General features: G+C 39.9%; 1 protein-coding gene across 1 annotated transcript; it reads left to right on the top strand.

The window, feature by feature from the left end:
* The first annotated feature begins 11,886 nt into the window (after positions 1 to 11,886).
* Positions 11,887 to 15,136, top strand: LIPT2 (lipoyl(octanoyl) transferase 2). The gene is made up of 2 exons (XM_015075611.3): positions 11,887 to 12,393; positions 12,932 to 15,136. The coding sequence occupies exons 1-2, from the start codon at positions 11,928 to 11,930 to the stop codon at positions 13,159 to 13,161; spliced, it is 696 nt and encodes a 231-aa protein (XP_014931097.2). The 5' UTR covers positions 11,887 to 11,927; the 3' UTR covers positions 13,162 to 15,136.
* Positions 15,137 to 15,992: the final 856 nt, after the last annotated feature.

Here is a 15,992-nt window from a genome sequence, read left to right as displayed (position 1 = left end):
AAGCAGAGGCATTCTGCTTTATACAATGGGGATCTATGTAAAATTTTAATAAGAAGTCTCCATTACTAAAAATGGATTTCAGAACCCATAGTATAACAGAAAGAACACACCAGGCTGGTAGTCAGGATCCCTGAGTTCCAGTCCTGTTTCCTTCCCCATATGCTCTTTGGTAAGTCCCTTGCCTTTCCCAAACCTTATGAAGGGCAAGGATCTGAATGATTTCTGAGGTCAGTGCAGCACTAACAAGTAGAGTCTACACAAGCATGACAGAGCCCTTACAGGCCTGCTCTGGCTCGAGTCCTTGCTTCGTTTTACCTGTGACTCCTTAGAAGCTGAGAAGAGGATCAACAAACTAGAGATCAGGAAACTGAGAGGTCCCAGATCTGTATCATCGCATGCTTAGGGTCATGCTGGGCCCCTGGCCATTGCCAATCAGGAAAGGGAGGGAGCTGATGGGAACTGGCAAGGGCGCCATGGTTGGCTGTGACCCTGGAGCTAAAGGGGCCCAACAGTCAGAATAAGGATCCAAAGGGGTATGGCTCAATCTAGGGGCACAGTAGCCAACCAAAACATCAGGATTCAGACCACAGACAGTGCTATGGATCCTCAGGGAAAGATTGCATCCAGCAGCCAGGAAGCGGCTCTTTTGTCTCCAGTTACATGGACTGGAATCAGGCAGGACCCTGGTCCAACAGGGACCTGGAGCAGATTTTAAAAACCCCAAATTGAGTTTTCTCCCAAAGACCAAGAAGTGTTCCCTGACCCCACCCAGGTAGAGTTAGTGTGGCTCTCTCTTTTGTGTTGCTCATTAAATGTTGTACTGCCATTGTCTGTGGACACTTCTGTCTCTACTTCTGTGCCAATCCATTTTGTATCACTGGTACTCACTGTGGAGTGGGGTAGGCAGTAATTATTCATTGAATGGATGGATAAAGGGAGGGATGGATGAATGGACAGATGGAATAACACACTAACCCCATATGTGGAGGAAAGTCTCAGTAGGCAGATGGGTACTCAGGGAACTGCAGGAAACACCCAGCTTTCAGTTTATTGCTTTTGTTTATTCATTCAACAAACATTTTTGTTGAGCACCTATCATGTGCCACACTATGAGATGCATGCTATAGGGTATATGAATCCTGGGTAAGGGCAAGGATTCTATAGCCTGACTACCCAGATTTGAATCCTATTGCTAGCACTTACTAGCAGCTTAATAGTAAACAAGGTACTCACCCTGTGCCTCTGTCTCTTCATCTGTAAAATGAGGAAAATGATAGTACCTACTTTATAGGTTGTTAAAATATTAAATGCATTGATGATTTTAAAGCTTTTAGAGTTCCCTGCACATGTTTTTAGCTTTACTTTTGTATTCTCAGGTCATAGGTCAAATGGGGGAGGGAGGGTGATCAACTGAACCCACAAGAATCTAGGCAGACTAGGTATTAGCAGAGGTACAGGCAAAGTTATTGAGGAAGAGGCTGGGGAGGCATTATGGAGCAGGCAGTCTTTGAGCTGAGGCTTGTGGGTTGAGTCTACGTTTGATTCAGCATGCTATGAGATGCACACGTTTTAGGGTGATAGTAGTCAAACATCCATTCTCATGTCCTGAAAATTTAGGGTCAATAGGGACCTGAAGGCCACCTGGACTGTTTCCTTTAATGGTCAAGACCCCTGATAAAAGGTCCCAGTTCAAAGACATACAGCTAGTTATTTATTAATAAATCACTCATTCATTCTACAAATATTCACTAAGAACTGTGTGCCAGGCATTAGGGTAGGTGGGGATCTAGGGATCAAAGTATGCATGACCTACCCCAAAGGAGTTCATATTCTCAAATAGTGATAGGCACAGAACAGGAATCCAGATCCCAGCCTTCCAGCCCAGGGCTCCTTCCAATTCCCATCAGAACCTTTCTGACTAGAACACTGAGTTCATCTTTTCCAAGAACAAACTCATGAGTTATTTTCCCCACACCATACATATTTATTTATAGACTGTAGGTTCCCTGGGACTGGGCTTTTAAAATCCAGCCTCTATTTTCCCCTCAGAGCCTGGAGCTATCTGAATGCTATGTTTATTTTTAAACAACAGCACTGCCATTGATGACTCACAAAGACTTTTATAATCTGCTCTGAAACCTACCATTGTATATATCTGTCCATGTTATACTGTCTCCCTTCCCAATTTATTAGCCTGAGCCTCATTCTGGCTACCTTCCACTTCCTCCTCCCCTACCCCTATGGATTATTCTCCAACTACACAAGCATTCGTTGATTTTTTGGTCTGAGTGTCTATACTTCCTTAGTCCCACAACTTGCATGCTGAATCTGGCCCCAAACACTTTGAAAGGCTACTTTCTTATCTAGGACAGGGCCTGGGACAGAGACAGATCACACCTTCCCTCTCTCATCATTCTCAGATATCTTGTATCCATTAGGTACCACAAGCCCAGCACTTGAAGCTGACAAGCTTCTCAAGGGTCCAGAAAAATATTTAGGACCATTCTTCTCCCCCTGCCCTTTTTTTATTTTATTTATTTATTTATTTTACAGAATCCAAAATATAAAAACTATGAAATGGAAAGCAATAAATATTTAACAAATGTCTACAAATGTAAATTTATATAATCTTTGTTAGCTTTTCAATTTAATTGTGACAGTGACTGCCACATATCCCATTCTTTCTTTAATAGATTGCCCAAAATTTAGCTAGGCAAAAGGTGACCCAGCAAAAGACTATATTTCCAAACCCTCTTAAGGCTAGATGTGGTCAGGTGAGTAAGTTCTGGACATGTAAGTACAAGTGATACTTACTACTTTGGGTTGTGCCAAAAGTAGTGATACTTACTACTAGTAAGTACTTACTTACTAGTAAGCACAAGTGATACTACTTTTGGTAGATGTGGGCTTATCTTCATCTTCATAGTCATAGTACTTGAGACTCTTGTGAACCATACATTATGCTACTCATGGAAGATAGTTTGTCCATTTTAATTGCTGAGCAGCATTCCATTATATAAAAATACCACCAAATATCCATTCTCTTATTGATAGACACATGAACAACTTCTAGTTTGGGAGTATGATGAATAAAGTTGCAGTGAATGTAGTTATACAAATCTTTTTGTGGTATAAATGTTTTCATTTATAATGGGTAAATTCCTAGGAAAAAATTGGGTCATAGCATAGGTGTATATTTAGTTTCATAAGAAATGCCAGACTTTTACTAAAAGTGTTTATATCATTTTATACTGCCAACAACATTGTATGAAATTTCTGGTTGCTCTGCAACTATGTCAACACTAGATGTTTTCAGCGGTTTTCATTTTATCCATCCTAGTGAATGTGTAATATCATTTTGTTGTGGTTTTAACTTACATTTCCTGATGATTAGTGATGTCAAGCACAGGAAACAGTAAACAAAACAAAACAAAACAAAACAAATAATAAAGAGAACAAGCAGAAAGATAAAATGTCAGGCTTAACCTTTAATATATCAATAATTACATTAAATCTAAATGGGTTAAATATACCAATTAAAAGATAGAGATTGGTAGAGTACAGGGGTTAAAGCATGACCCAACTATATGCTGTCAATAAGAAATTCACTTTAAATATAATGATAAAGGCAGATTGAAAGTAAAAGGATGGAAAACGATATATCATGCAAGATTAATCAAAGGAAAGCAGGAGTGACTACAATAATATTGGACAAAGTAAACTTCAGAGCAAAGAAAATTATCAGAGACAGAGCAGAACATTATAAAATGAAAAAAGGACCACTTTGCCAAGAAGACATAGCAATATTAAATGGATATACACCAAACAACAAAGCTACAAAATATGTGAGGCAAAAACTAATAGAACTTAAGTGAGAAATAGGTAAACACAATTATATTTGGAGATTTCAACACCCTTCTCTGAACAATTGGTAGAATAACTAGATAGAAAATCAGCAAGGATGTAGAACTCACCAACACCATCTACCAAAAGATGTTAATTAAAATTTAAAGAATATTGCACCCAACAACAGCAGAATATACATTTTTTTTTAAATCTTTGTTTTTGAGAGAGAGAGAGACAGAGAGACAGAGTGTTAGCGGGGGAGGGGACAGAAAGAGGGAGACACAGAATCTGAAGAAGGCTCCAGGCTCTGAGCTGTCAGTACAGAGCCTGATGCAGGGGCTTGAACTCAGGAGCTGTGAGATCATGACCTGAGCTGAAGTCAGACACTCAACCAACTGGGCCACACAGGTGCCCCACAGAATATACATTTTTTAAGCTGCCCACAGAACGTATACCAAAATAGACCACATGCTAGGCCATTAAGAAACTTTTTTTTTAGGGGCACCTGGGTGGCTCAGCCGGTTGAGCATCTGGCTCCAGCTCAGGTCATGATCTCGCAGTTCATGGGTTCAAGCCCCACATCAGGCTCTGTGCTGACAGCTCAGAGCCTAGAGCCTGCTTTGGAATCTGTGTCTCCCTCTCTCTCTGCTCCTACCTGCTTGTGCTCCGTCTCTCTCTCTCTCCTTCAAAAATAAATAAAAACATTAAAAAAAATTTTTTTGAAGAAACTTTTTTTTTTAAGAATTCGAATCAAATAGTGTGTTCTCTGTCCCAGTGAACTCAAACTAGAAATCAGTAACAGATAGATAACAGGAATACAGTATACTTAGAAATAATACATAAGTCACAAAGGAAGTCTCAAAGGAAATAAAAAAAGATACATTAAACTGAATGAAAAAGATCATACAATATATCAAATTTTGTGGGATATAGCTAAAGTCACACTGAGAAGGAAAAATTTGCAGCACTACATCCATACACTGGAAAAGAGGAAAAATCTAATATCAATTCTCTGAGCTCCCACATGGAAATTATTTGGAAAAGAAGAACAAAATAAATCCAGAGCAAGCGGAAAGAGGGAAATAATAAAGAGCAGAAATCAATGAAATTAGAAACACAAAAACAATGGAAACAATGCAACAAAGAGCCAATGCTTTGGAAAAATAATAAAATTGACAAATTTCTAAAAAGACAAACAAAGAAAAGAGAGAGAACACAAATTACCAGTATCAGGAATGACAAAACGGACATCATTACAGACAACATAAGCATTAATAGGATAATAAGTGAGTACCACAAACAATTCTACATACATAATTTGAAAACTTAGATGAAATAGACCAATTCCTTAAAAAACATAAAAACTACTATAATTCACCCATATGAAATAGATAATTGAAAAAAAATTTTTTAACCTTTATTTATTTTTTTGAGACAGAGAGAGACAGAGCATGAACGGGGGAGGGTCAGAAAGAGGGAGACACAGAATCCAAAACAGTCTCCAGGCTCTGAGCTGTCAGCACAGAGCCCGAAGCGGGGCTTGGACTCACAGACCGTGAGATCATGACCTGAACTGAAGTCGGACGCTCAACCAACTGAGCCACCCAGGCGCCCCTGAAGTAGATAATTTTAACAGACCTATAATTATTAATAAAATTGAATTTGTAATTTTAAAACTTCCCAAATCTCCAGACCCAGATGGTTTCACAGAGATTCTACCAAATGTTTAAAAAAAGAATGAAGACAATCTACACAATCCCTTCCAGAAAACAGAAAAGGAAAAATACTTCACAATTCATTTTATGAATCTAGTATTACCCTATACAAAACCAAAGAAGCACAAAAAGGGAAAACTTGAAACCAATATCTGTCATAAACTTAGATGCAAAAATCCTCAGCAAAATATTACAAACCAAATAGAATGATGTATAAAAAAAATTATTCACCATAACCAAGTGGGATTTATTCCAGCTATGCAAAGCTAGTCAACATCCAAAATTCAATCAATGATATCTACCACATTAACAGGTTAAAGAAGAAAAAAGCCACAAGATAATGTTTCATTGCAAAAAAAAAAAAAAAAAAAAAAAGCTTTTAACAGGATTCAACACCCTTCATGATAAAAAATAAAATAAAAATAAAAAAAATAAACCTCTTAGGAAAACATGAATAGAGGGAAACTTCCTCAACTTAATAAAGACCATCTACAACAAGCCTACAACTAACCGTTTATTTAACAGTGAAAGATAAATGCTTTTCCCCCAAAACTGGAAAAAGGCAAGGAGGTCTGTTCTTACTACTCTTATTCAAAGGCAAAACAAAGGCAAAACAAATCAATTAAATGCATACCCATCAGAAAGGAAGAATATAGAACTGTCTATTTGCAGATGACAAAATTATCTACTTATCTACATAGAAAATCCTAAAGAATCTACCTACAATTCCTAGGGTTAATAAGTGAGTTCAGCAAGGTATCTTGCAGGATGCAAAATAAACATACAAAACTCAATTGCATTTGTATATATTTGCAATGAACACATGGACACAGAAATTAAAAATACAATACCATTTAGAATTACTCAAAAGAGAAATATTTAGGTATAAATCCAACAAAACATATACAGATTTGTATGCTGAAAAGTAAAAAATGCTGATGAAAGAAGTCAAAGAAGATCTAAATAAATGGTGAGACATACCACATTCATAGACTGGAAGACCCAATATAGCAAATATGGCAATTCTTCCTGAATTGATATACACGTTCAATGCAATTCCATCAAGATTTTTCAGATATATACAAGGTTATTCTAAAGTTTATATGGAAATGCAAAAAACTAAAACAATTTAGAATAACTAAAACAATTTTGGAAAAAAGAAGAATAAAGTGGGAAGAATGAGAATATTTGATTTTAAAACTTATTATATAGTTACAGCAATCAATAATATATGGTGTTGGTGTGGGGAAAGACACATAGTTCAATTAGTGTGGGGATCAATCATAGAATCCTGACATCAGCCCATACAAATGTGCCCAACTCTTTTTTGTGGGTTTTGTTTTGTTTTGTTTTGGGTTTTTTTGCAATCTCTACACCCAACGTGGGGCTCAAATTCATGACCCCAAGATCAAGAGTTGCATGCTCTTCCAACTGAGCCAGCCAGGCGCCCCTGTGGGTTTTTTTTTTTTTTAACATAAAACAGTCTTTAGTATAATGACTGAAATAAACAAAACATGATTAAAATAATTTTTAAATTATTTATTTTTTAAATTCCAGTATAGTTAACATAGAGTGTTATAGTAGTTTCAGATGTACAATATAGTGATTCAACAATTCTATGCAATACTTGGTGCTCTTAGTCCCCTTGACCTTATTTCACACATCCTCCACCCCCAGCCCCACCTCCCTTCTGGTAACTATCAGTTTGTTCTCTATAGTTACAAGCCTGCTTTTTGGTTTGTCTCTTTTTTTCCTCATTCATTTCTTCACTCATTCACTCCACATATGAGTGAAACCATATGGTATCTGTCTTTCTCTGACTTATTTCACTTAGCATTATACCCTCTAGATCCATCCATGTTGTTGCAAATGACAAGAGTTCATTCTTATTTTTATGACTGAGTAATATTCCATTGTATATATAGATAGACCACATATTCTTTGTCCATTCATCAATCAATGGACATCTGGGTTGTTTACATATCTTGGTTATTGTAAATTATGCTGTGATGAACGTAGGGGAGCATACATCTTTTCAAATTAGTATTTTCATTTTCTTTGGGTAAATACCAAGTAGTGGAATTACTGGACCATATGGCAATTTTATTCTTAATTTTTTGATGAAACTCCATACTATTTTCCACAGTGGCTGCACCTGTTTGCATTCCCACCAACAGTGCATGAGGGTTCCTTTTTCTTCACATCCTCACCAACACTTGTTGTTTCTTGTTTTTGATTTTAGACATTCTGACAGGTGTGAGGTGATACCTCATTGTTGTTTTGATTTGCACTTCCCTACTGATGAGTGATATTGAGCATGTTTTCATGTGTGTGATGGCCATCTGGATGTCTCCTTTGGAAAAACTTCTGTTCATGTCTTCTGCCCACATTTAATTGGATTATTTGTGTTTTTTTTGGTGTTGAGTTGTATTAGTTCTTTATATATTTTGGATATTTACCCTTATTAGATATATAATTTGCAATTATCTTCTCCCATTCAGTGGGTTGTCTTTTTGTTTTGTTGGTGGTTTCCTTCACTTTGCAGAAGCTTTTTATTTTGGTGTGGTCCCAATAGTTTATTTTCACTTTGGTTTCCCTTTCCAAAGGAGACATGTCTAGAAAAATGTTTCTACAGCTGATATCAAAGAGATTACTGTGTATTTTTTCTTCTAGGAATTTTATGGTTTCAGGTCTCACATTTATGTCTTAAATATATTTTATTTTTGTGTATAGTGTAAGAAAGTGGTCCAGTTTCATTCTTTTGCATGTAAATGTCCGGTTTTCCCAACACCATCTGTTGAAGAGATTATCTTTTTCCCATTGCATATTCTTGCCTCCTTTGTCATAGATTAATTGACTATATAACCAAGGGTTTACTTCTGGGTTTCCAATTCTGTTCTGTTGATCCATGTGTCTAATTTTTTGTTTTTTGCCATTACCATACTGTTTTGACTACTACAGCTTTGTAGTATATCTTGAAATCTGGGATTGTGGTACCTCCAGTTTTTTTTTTCTTTTTCAAGATTGTTTTGGCTATTTTGGCTTTTGTGGTTTCAAACAAATTTTAGTATTATTTGTTCTAGTTCTGTGAAAAATGTTATTGGTATTTGATAGGGATTTATACCAACTGGTTTTTGACAAAGATGTAAGAGCAATAAATGTTGGAAACAGCCCTTTGAACAAATGGTGCTGGAGCCTGGAATATCCATAGGCAAAACAAAATTTAAAAATAATGACCAAAGTTTCAAAACTTAGGAAAAACACAGGAGAAGGTGATCAGGATCTAGAGGTAGGCAAAGATTAGACCAAAACCACAATCCATGAAGTGAAAAGTAGATAAACTGGACCTCATCACAATTACAACCATCTGCTCTTCAAAAGACCTTATTAAGAGGATGAAAATATAAGCCATAGAGTGGGAGAAGCTATTTACAAACCATTTACAAATCAAAAAGGACTAGTATTTAGAATATATAAAGAATTCTAAAAACTGAACAGTAAAAAAACACAATTAGGAAATAGGCAAAATACATGAACAGACATTTCATTGAAGAGGATATTCAAGTTGAAAATAAACACATGTAAAGATGTTCATCATTAGCCATTAAGGAAATACAAATTAAAGTCACAAAAAAATACCACTACACACCCATCAGAATGTTTAAAATAAAAATAGTGACAATGTCAAATGCTGGCAAGGATACAGAGAAATTAGATCACTCACAGATATATTGCTGGTGGGAATGTAAAATGGAACAACTAGTCTGGAAAGAAGTTTGGCAGTTTTTTGAAAAACTAAACATGCAAGTACATATGACAGCAATTTTACTCTTAGCCATTTATTCCAGATAAATGAAAACTTATGTACACACACACACACACACACACACACACACACCTGTACACAAATGTTTGTAGCAGTTTTATTCAGAATATCTGAAAACTGGAAATAACCTAGCCATTCTTCAACAGGGGAATGGATAAACAAATTGTGGTACATCCCTACCATGATATAATACTCATCAATAAAAAGAAACGAACTATTGTTACATGCAACAACAATCAGAAAATTATGCTGAGAAAAAAAAAGAGGAAATTCCAAAAATTTATACATTGTATCATTCCATTTATATAACACAGATTTGTGTTTCACAGGAGTTAAATAGTGCAGATAAAAAAGCAGATCATGAGGGATCCTTGTGGTGATGGAAATATTCTATATCCTGACTGTTCAATTTCAATAACCTAATTATGACATTGGCAAGGCATTACCATTGGGTAAAGGGTCCACAAGATCTCTCTGTATTACTCCTCACAACTGCATGTGAGTCTACAATTTTCTTAAAATAAAAAATTAAATATATATAAAAATATTACCTTTGTGGTTTCTCTCTTGTCTGAACCCCAATTGATGCAATTCATCACACTGGGGAATTTCTCTTCTCTTCCTAGTTCACTCCAGTTTGCTGGGAGTTTTAGTCAGGGTATATGTTGATTTTTGCCAACTGCTTTTTTTGCATCTACTGAAAACAATTATATAGTTTTTCTCTTTTATGGTGAATTATACTGATTTTATAACGTTAAACCAACCTTGCATTCCTGGGACACATTACTTTATCATGATGTAATAATCCCTTTATACATTGCTGGATTCAATTTGCTAATATTTGCTTGGGATTTTAATGTCCATATTAGGAAATGTCTTTCAGATACCTAAGGGAGCAATGTTATTAGTTTCTAAAATTAAAAAGATACCTGGGAAAAAATAGTAAAATATTAAAATTTCACAAGGCTGGAGGGTGGTAAACAATAATTTGTTACATTATTGTCTACACTTTCCTGCTTTCTTATTTTTGTTTTTTTTTTTCTTTTCTATTGAACAGTCCTTGGTTGCAGCTTGTAAGACAGATTCAGATGATAGATTGAGGACATAAAAACTGGGTTCTTTATGCTATTAGGAATGAAGGGATGGGATAGCCTTATGAATCCTGTTTATCTAGCAATGGGCCTAACAGCACATAGTTGCTACTCAGTAAAAGTTTATTGAAGGAGTCCAAGTTTATTTAAATGGCAATCCAATACAGGGGCATCTGGGTGGCTTAATTGGTTCAGCATCCGACTTCACTCAGGTCATGATCTCACAGTTCTTTTTTTTTTTTTTTAGTGTTTATTTATTTTTGAGAGAGAGAGAGAAAGACAGAGTATGAGCAGGAGAGGGGCAGAGAGAGAGGGATACACGGAACCCGAAACAGGCTCCAGGCTCTGAGCTGTCAGCACAGAGCCTGATGCAGGGCTTGAACTCACGAACCATAAGATCATGGACTGAGCTGCAATCGGACACTTAACCGACTGAGCCACCCAGGCTCTCCATGATCTCACAGTTCTTTAGTTCGAGTGCCGCGTCGGGCTCTGAGCTGACAGCTCAGAGCCTGGAGCCTGCTTCGGATTCTGTGTCTCCCTCTCTCTCTCTGCCCCTCACCCGCTCATGCTCTCTCTCTCAAAAATAAACATTTTAAAAAAATAATAAATAAAATAAATAACAATCCAATACAACATAATGGATGCTGTGGTCCAGACCCACTCTCAGGATCTAGCCAGTCATTTCCCCAGCTTCTGGAAGTAGGCTGCTTATGGTTCATAATTCTTCTCTGGGAATTGCCTTCCACAGAAGGAATGAAACTTGCCAAAAGTTACAGATAGCCTCTATCACTGGTCAATGATAGGATATAAACTACTGGCCCCTGTTCTTTAATTTGGAACAACTCTTAAAGGTCATCCTAGGCTCAGAGTATTCTTTGAGGTTGGCTGAGGCCTCTAAAGCGATTGTTTCAGTTTTTCTCCCTCTGCTATCCTGCTTCCATCACTCTCTCGCAGGCGGGGTCTTGACAGTAATCCCCACCTCCTCCCCGCCATAAAATTTCTGCACGTTCACCTGCTTTTCAGAGTCTCTTCATCGGGCATCTCCACCCAGGACACACACTAGCCTATTTTATATTTTTTTCCTAGCACTTATCAATGTGTGAAATAACCTTGTTTATTCGAGGCTTTAATACTTGCTTATTTAAGACTGTAAATCAGGCAACTCCACCCAGGACAGACTTTTTTCCCCATACACTGTGCACCACTGTATCAGGCGCCTAGAGCAGGGCCTACAGAACACAAGCAGACCCTAAATACTGGTTGTTGAAATAAATGAATGGAAGAAACACACCTGATGCTGGGTCTTGGGCTCACAATCTCTCTAGAGCTAGCGGAGTGGCAGCCGGGGAGGGGCCCCGAGTCCCCGCCCCTCCTGGCACGCCCCCCCCTTCCCCGCCCGCCGGCCTAGACAGGGGGCGGGACCTCGCAGAAGGCGCTGCTGACGCGATGTTGCAGCCCGTGGTACGGCTGGTGCGGCTAAATCGGCTGCCCTACGCCGAGCTGCTGGCCCTGCAGGAGCGCTGGTTGCGACGGCTGCAGGCCGAACTAGGCAGTGAGGCCCTGTCGGCCGCTGAGGCGGGCGCGCTCCTGCTCTGCGAGCCCGCGGGGCCCGTATACACATCTGGGCTGCGCGGCGGCCTGACGCCGGAGGAAACTGCGCGGCTGCGGGCCTTGGGCGCCGAGGTACGCGCCACAGGCCGCGGTGGCCTGGCCACTTTCCATGGGCCGGGCCAGCTGCTCTGCCACTCGGTGCTAGATCTGCGACGCCTGGGCCTGCGCCTGCGCACCCACGTGGCTGCGCTGGAGTCGTGCGCGGTGCGCGTGTGCGAGCTCCAGGGCTTGCATGGAGCCCGCGCGCGGCCCCCACCCTACACCGGCGTCTGGCTGGGGGAGCGCAAAGTCTGCGCGATCGGTTAGTGCTATGGGCTAGGGCGGGGCTGGGGGCGGGGCTTGGCAGAACTGGACCAATGGAGGTGAGGGCAAGCGCGGGCTGGGAGGAAGTGGATCTGGCGCGGGCTTTAATAAATCAAAATTGCCCGCTGCGTTTGAGTTTTTAAGCCTTCTCACGGATCTCGTTTTCGCAGCTCTCAGGAGGGCCTTCAATGGTCATTTCCAATATTCATCTTTTTGAGAAGTGAATTGCCATGTTACTTCCAATGAATCACAATGTCGGAACAATAATGAAGCTTAGTAGTTTTCAAACTTTTTTTTTAAACAACTTACTCTGTTAAAAGACATTTTCTGGAATTTCCATAATTGCAGCAGCTGTGGAGCCACACACTCCTCTCCAGCTTTGTCCCCCTCCCCCGATCTGTGCACAACCCCTTGAATGCTCAAAAACAAAGCTGGAAAACCAGTGATCCAGTCCAGTTCCTTCATTGTACTGAAGGGGATCTTGAAGCCCAGGGAGGAAAGGTATCTACTCTGAGACCCTTTGACTTGTCTTGCAGGAGTCCGCTGTGGAAGGCACATCACGTCCCACGGCCTGGCTCTGAACTGTTGTACAGACCTCGTGTGGTTTGAGCACATCGTCCCCTGCGGGCTGGTTGGGACAGGCGTCACCTCTCTGAGTGAGGAACTCCAACGGCACGTCAGTGTGGATGAAGTAATACCACCTTTCCTTGAGGCCTTTAGGGAGACCTACAAATGCACATTTATCTCAGAGGACAGACCCAACTAAAGGATGTTCATGTTATCACAGCTGGGAGGTTGTGCTTGAAAAGCACCAAGCCTGACTTGGAGTCACTGAAACCCAGATTCTAGACCTGGCCCTGTCATTCACTCACCATGAGACTATGAACAAATTATGAGCCCTTAGCATTGTTTCCATATGTGTCCTGGTTTATTTATATCTTCTCATCTACCTCAGATATAGTAGATTTGAAAACATTCTGAAAAGCAACACATGCTATATAAATGTAAGACATTAGCACTGGTATTGACAACATTTTCTCAACTTAGAGAAACTCAGACGTAATCAGTTCTCAAATATTTATTGCTTCCTAAATACTGTATTTAATTGGACAATTCTGAGATCCAGTTCCTTTGACTTTATAGGAATCATACCTCTGGATAGCCCAGGTGAAGGTAATGTGGTGGGGTGCTTTTTCATTCTTAAGAGATCTAGGTGCTTTCTGCAATGGAAGGAAAAAAGGGAAGGGATCTTCAAAGAACAAAATGAGATTTTGCCTTCCTGGGTTGGATTCTCCAAGCCCAATAGCTATTTTTAGTTAGGTAACCTGAGCTAGACCAGAGCCAGGGAAAAGACCAGAGGAATATCTTACATTATACAAATGTCAAAGGTAGAAGTAAGTTTTCCTTAAGTGAGATCCCTAAATTTATAAAGCTGTGTAATTATTCATTGCTATGCAACAAATCACCCCAAAATGTAATGGCTTAAAACAATAAACATTGTCTCATATATATTCTGTGGGTCAGGAATTTGGGAGAAGCTTAGCTGGGTGGTTCTGGGTGGAGATCTCTTATGAGGTATAGTCAAGATGTCAGCTGGGGCAGCCATCATCTGAAGGCTTGACTGGGATTGGAGGATCACTTTCAAAGATGGTTCACTCTGATTCGTTGGTACTGGTTGTTGACAGGGGGCCTGGGTTCTTCACCATGTGAGCCACCCCATAGAGCTGCTTTTTCTCCTGGAGCAAGTGATGCCTGAAAGAGACAAGGTGGAAGCCAAAATGTCTTATGACCCAGCCTTGGAAGTTACAGAGTCATTTCTACAGTCTCCTAATACGGGAACCCTACTCAGTGTGGAAGGGACTGCACAGGGTGATGGGAAGTAAAGATCTTTAGGACTACCTTAGAGACTGGCTACCACAGGCAGTTAGGGTGGAAAGATCCTTGAATGAGAAGACAGGTGATCCAGGTTGCTTTTTGAGCAAGTCGTTTACCCTCTCTGCACTTCAGTTTGCCCTACACAAGCACTATTCAATAGAAATACAACGTGAGCCACATTGTAATTTTATGTTTTCTAGTAGCCACATTAAAAAAAAAAATAAACAGGTGACATTAATAATACTTTAATTAACCTAATAGACCCCAGATATTGTCAGTATAAAAATGTTTTACATTCCTTTTCTCCATACTATATCCAGATATTCAGTGTGTATTTTCCGCTTTATAGCACATCTCATTTTGGAGTCATCACACTTCGGCTCTTCAGTAGTCACATGTGGCTAGAGGCTACCACACGGTAAAGTTCAGCTTTAGGTAATATGGTATCTAAAGTCCTTTTTTGAGCTTCCAGTATCCTGTGGCCCCACTGCCTTGGAGAAGAAAGAGGAGTTCTCCCACTTCTGGGGCACACAGTTTATATCAGTTATTGAAGCTGGAAGAGAATTTGGAGGTATGTTCCTGTCTCCTCACTGTACAGAGATGAAACCAAGACTTTGGAAAAAACTTGCTCAAGACCACACAGTAAGTTAATCACAAAGCTAGGACTGGGTCCCAAATATAAGCCCATTTCTCATGCTCTTTTCCTGCTCTGCATACTGACTTAGAGCTCAGGGTAATATGCTTTCCGTCATGGACACTTGGTCAGTATTCGTGGATTGCTAGTTTGTCCACCCGTCATTAACCTATATTCTTTCTAGGCCTTTTATTTCCCTCCATGGAGCCAACAGTACTGTTGTAGGAATGTGGGAGGTTACTTTGTAGTATTACTGCAAAGAAGGAAAACAATTATTCCCGGGAAAAGTGGAGTTAGGTTCTCATGGTTGGAAGGCTGTGCATAGTGTTGCTCCCCATCTAGTACTCGACTCCCCTCTCTAGCAACCCTAGCAACTGACCATAAAGCCTGATCTTGGCTGAGACTGGTAAAGAAACATTCACTCCATTTATTTTTGGTACCAGGTACTGTGTTAGCCCTCTTAAGTACATTCTCTCATTTAGCAACTGGATCACTGGGAATCGTTCTGCATGGTGTAGTGACTGAGTTACCTGGCCTTCCTGAGCCTCTGTTTCATTAGGCTCAAGGCTTGGCACAGAATAGGCAGTGGGAAATGTATGGTAGTTATTAATGTTCACCAAATATTTCAGGCAGGAGGCACCTGGGTGACTCAGTTGAGCGTCCGACTTCAGCTCAGGTCATGATCTCACAGCTTGTGAGCTCGAGCCCTGCATTGGGCTCTGTGCTGACAGCTCAGAGCCTGGAGCCTGCTTCAGATTCTGTGTCTCCCTCTCTGTCTCCCCCTAACCCACTTGCATTCTGTCTCTGTCTCTCTCAAAAATAAAATAAACATTAAAAAATTTTTTTAAAAAACATTTCAGGCAGGATGGTACTTTGTGGCTCCCTTGTGGTTGGGTGGGGCCAACTAACTTGTTCTGATCAATGAGTTATGAATGGAGGGGACATGCCACTTCTGAGCTGGAGCATTGAATTGCTGGTGTCAGACCCCTTGGGGTTTCTCTTTCCCTCTGGAACGGTGACCAACAACATTCAGGATAGCGGCTGCTTCCGGAGGGACTGCAATGAGCAGAGGCCCCTGCTGCTGCTGG

This window comes from Acinonyx jubatus, chromosome D1 (assembly GCF_027475565.1).
Source record: "Acinonyx jubatus isolate Ajub_Pintada_27869175 chromosome D1, VMU_Ajub_asm_v1.0, whole genome shotgun sequence".
NCBI lineage: Eukaryota > Metazoa > Chordata > Mammalia > Carnivora > Felidae > Acinonyx > Acinonyx jubatus.
The sequence above is the reverse complement of the archived record's forward strand: the minus strand, read 5'-3'. Positions and strand labels throughout refer to the sequence as shown.

What these genes read in the sequence shown, in the direction of transcription:
- LIPT2 (XM_015075611.3), top strand. Translation starts at nt 11,928, where the DNA reads ATGTTGCAGCCCGTGGTACGGCTGGTGCGGCTAAATCGGCTGCCCTAC. An exon ending in GCGCAAAGTCTGCGCGATCG is followed by an intron (nt 12,394 to 12,931) that starts GTTAGTGCTATG and finishes CTTGTCTTGCAG; the next exon opens with GAGTCCGCTGTGGAAGGCAC.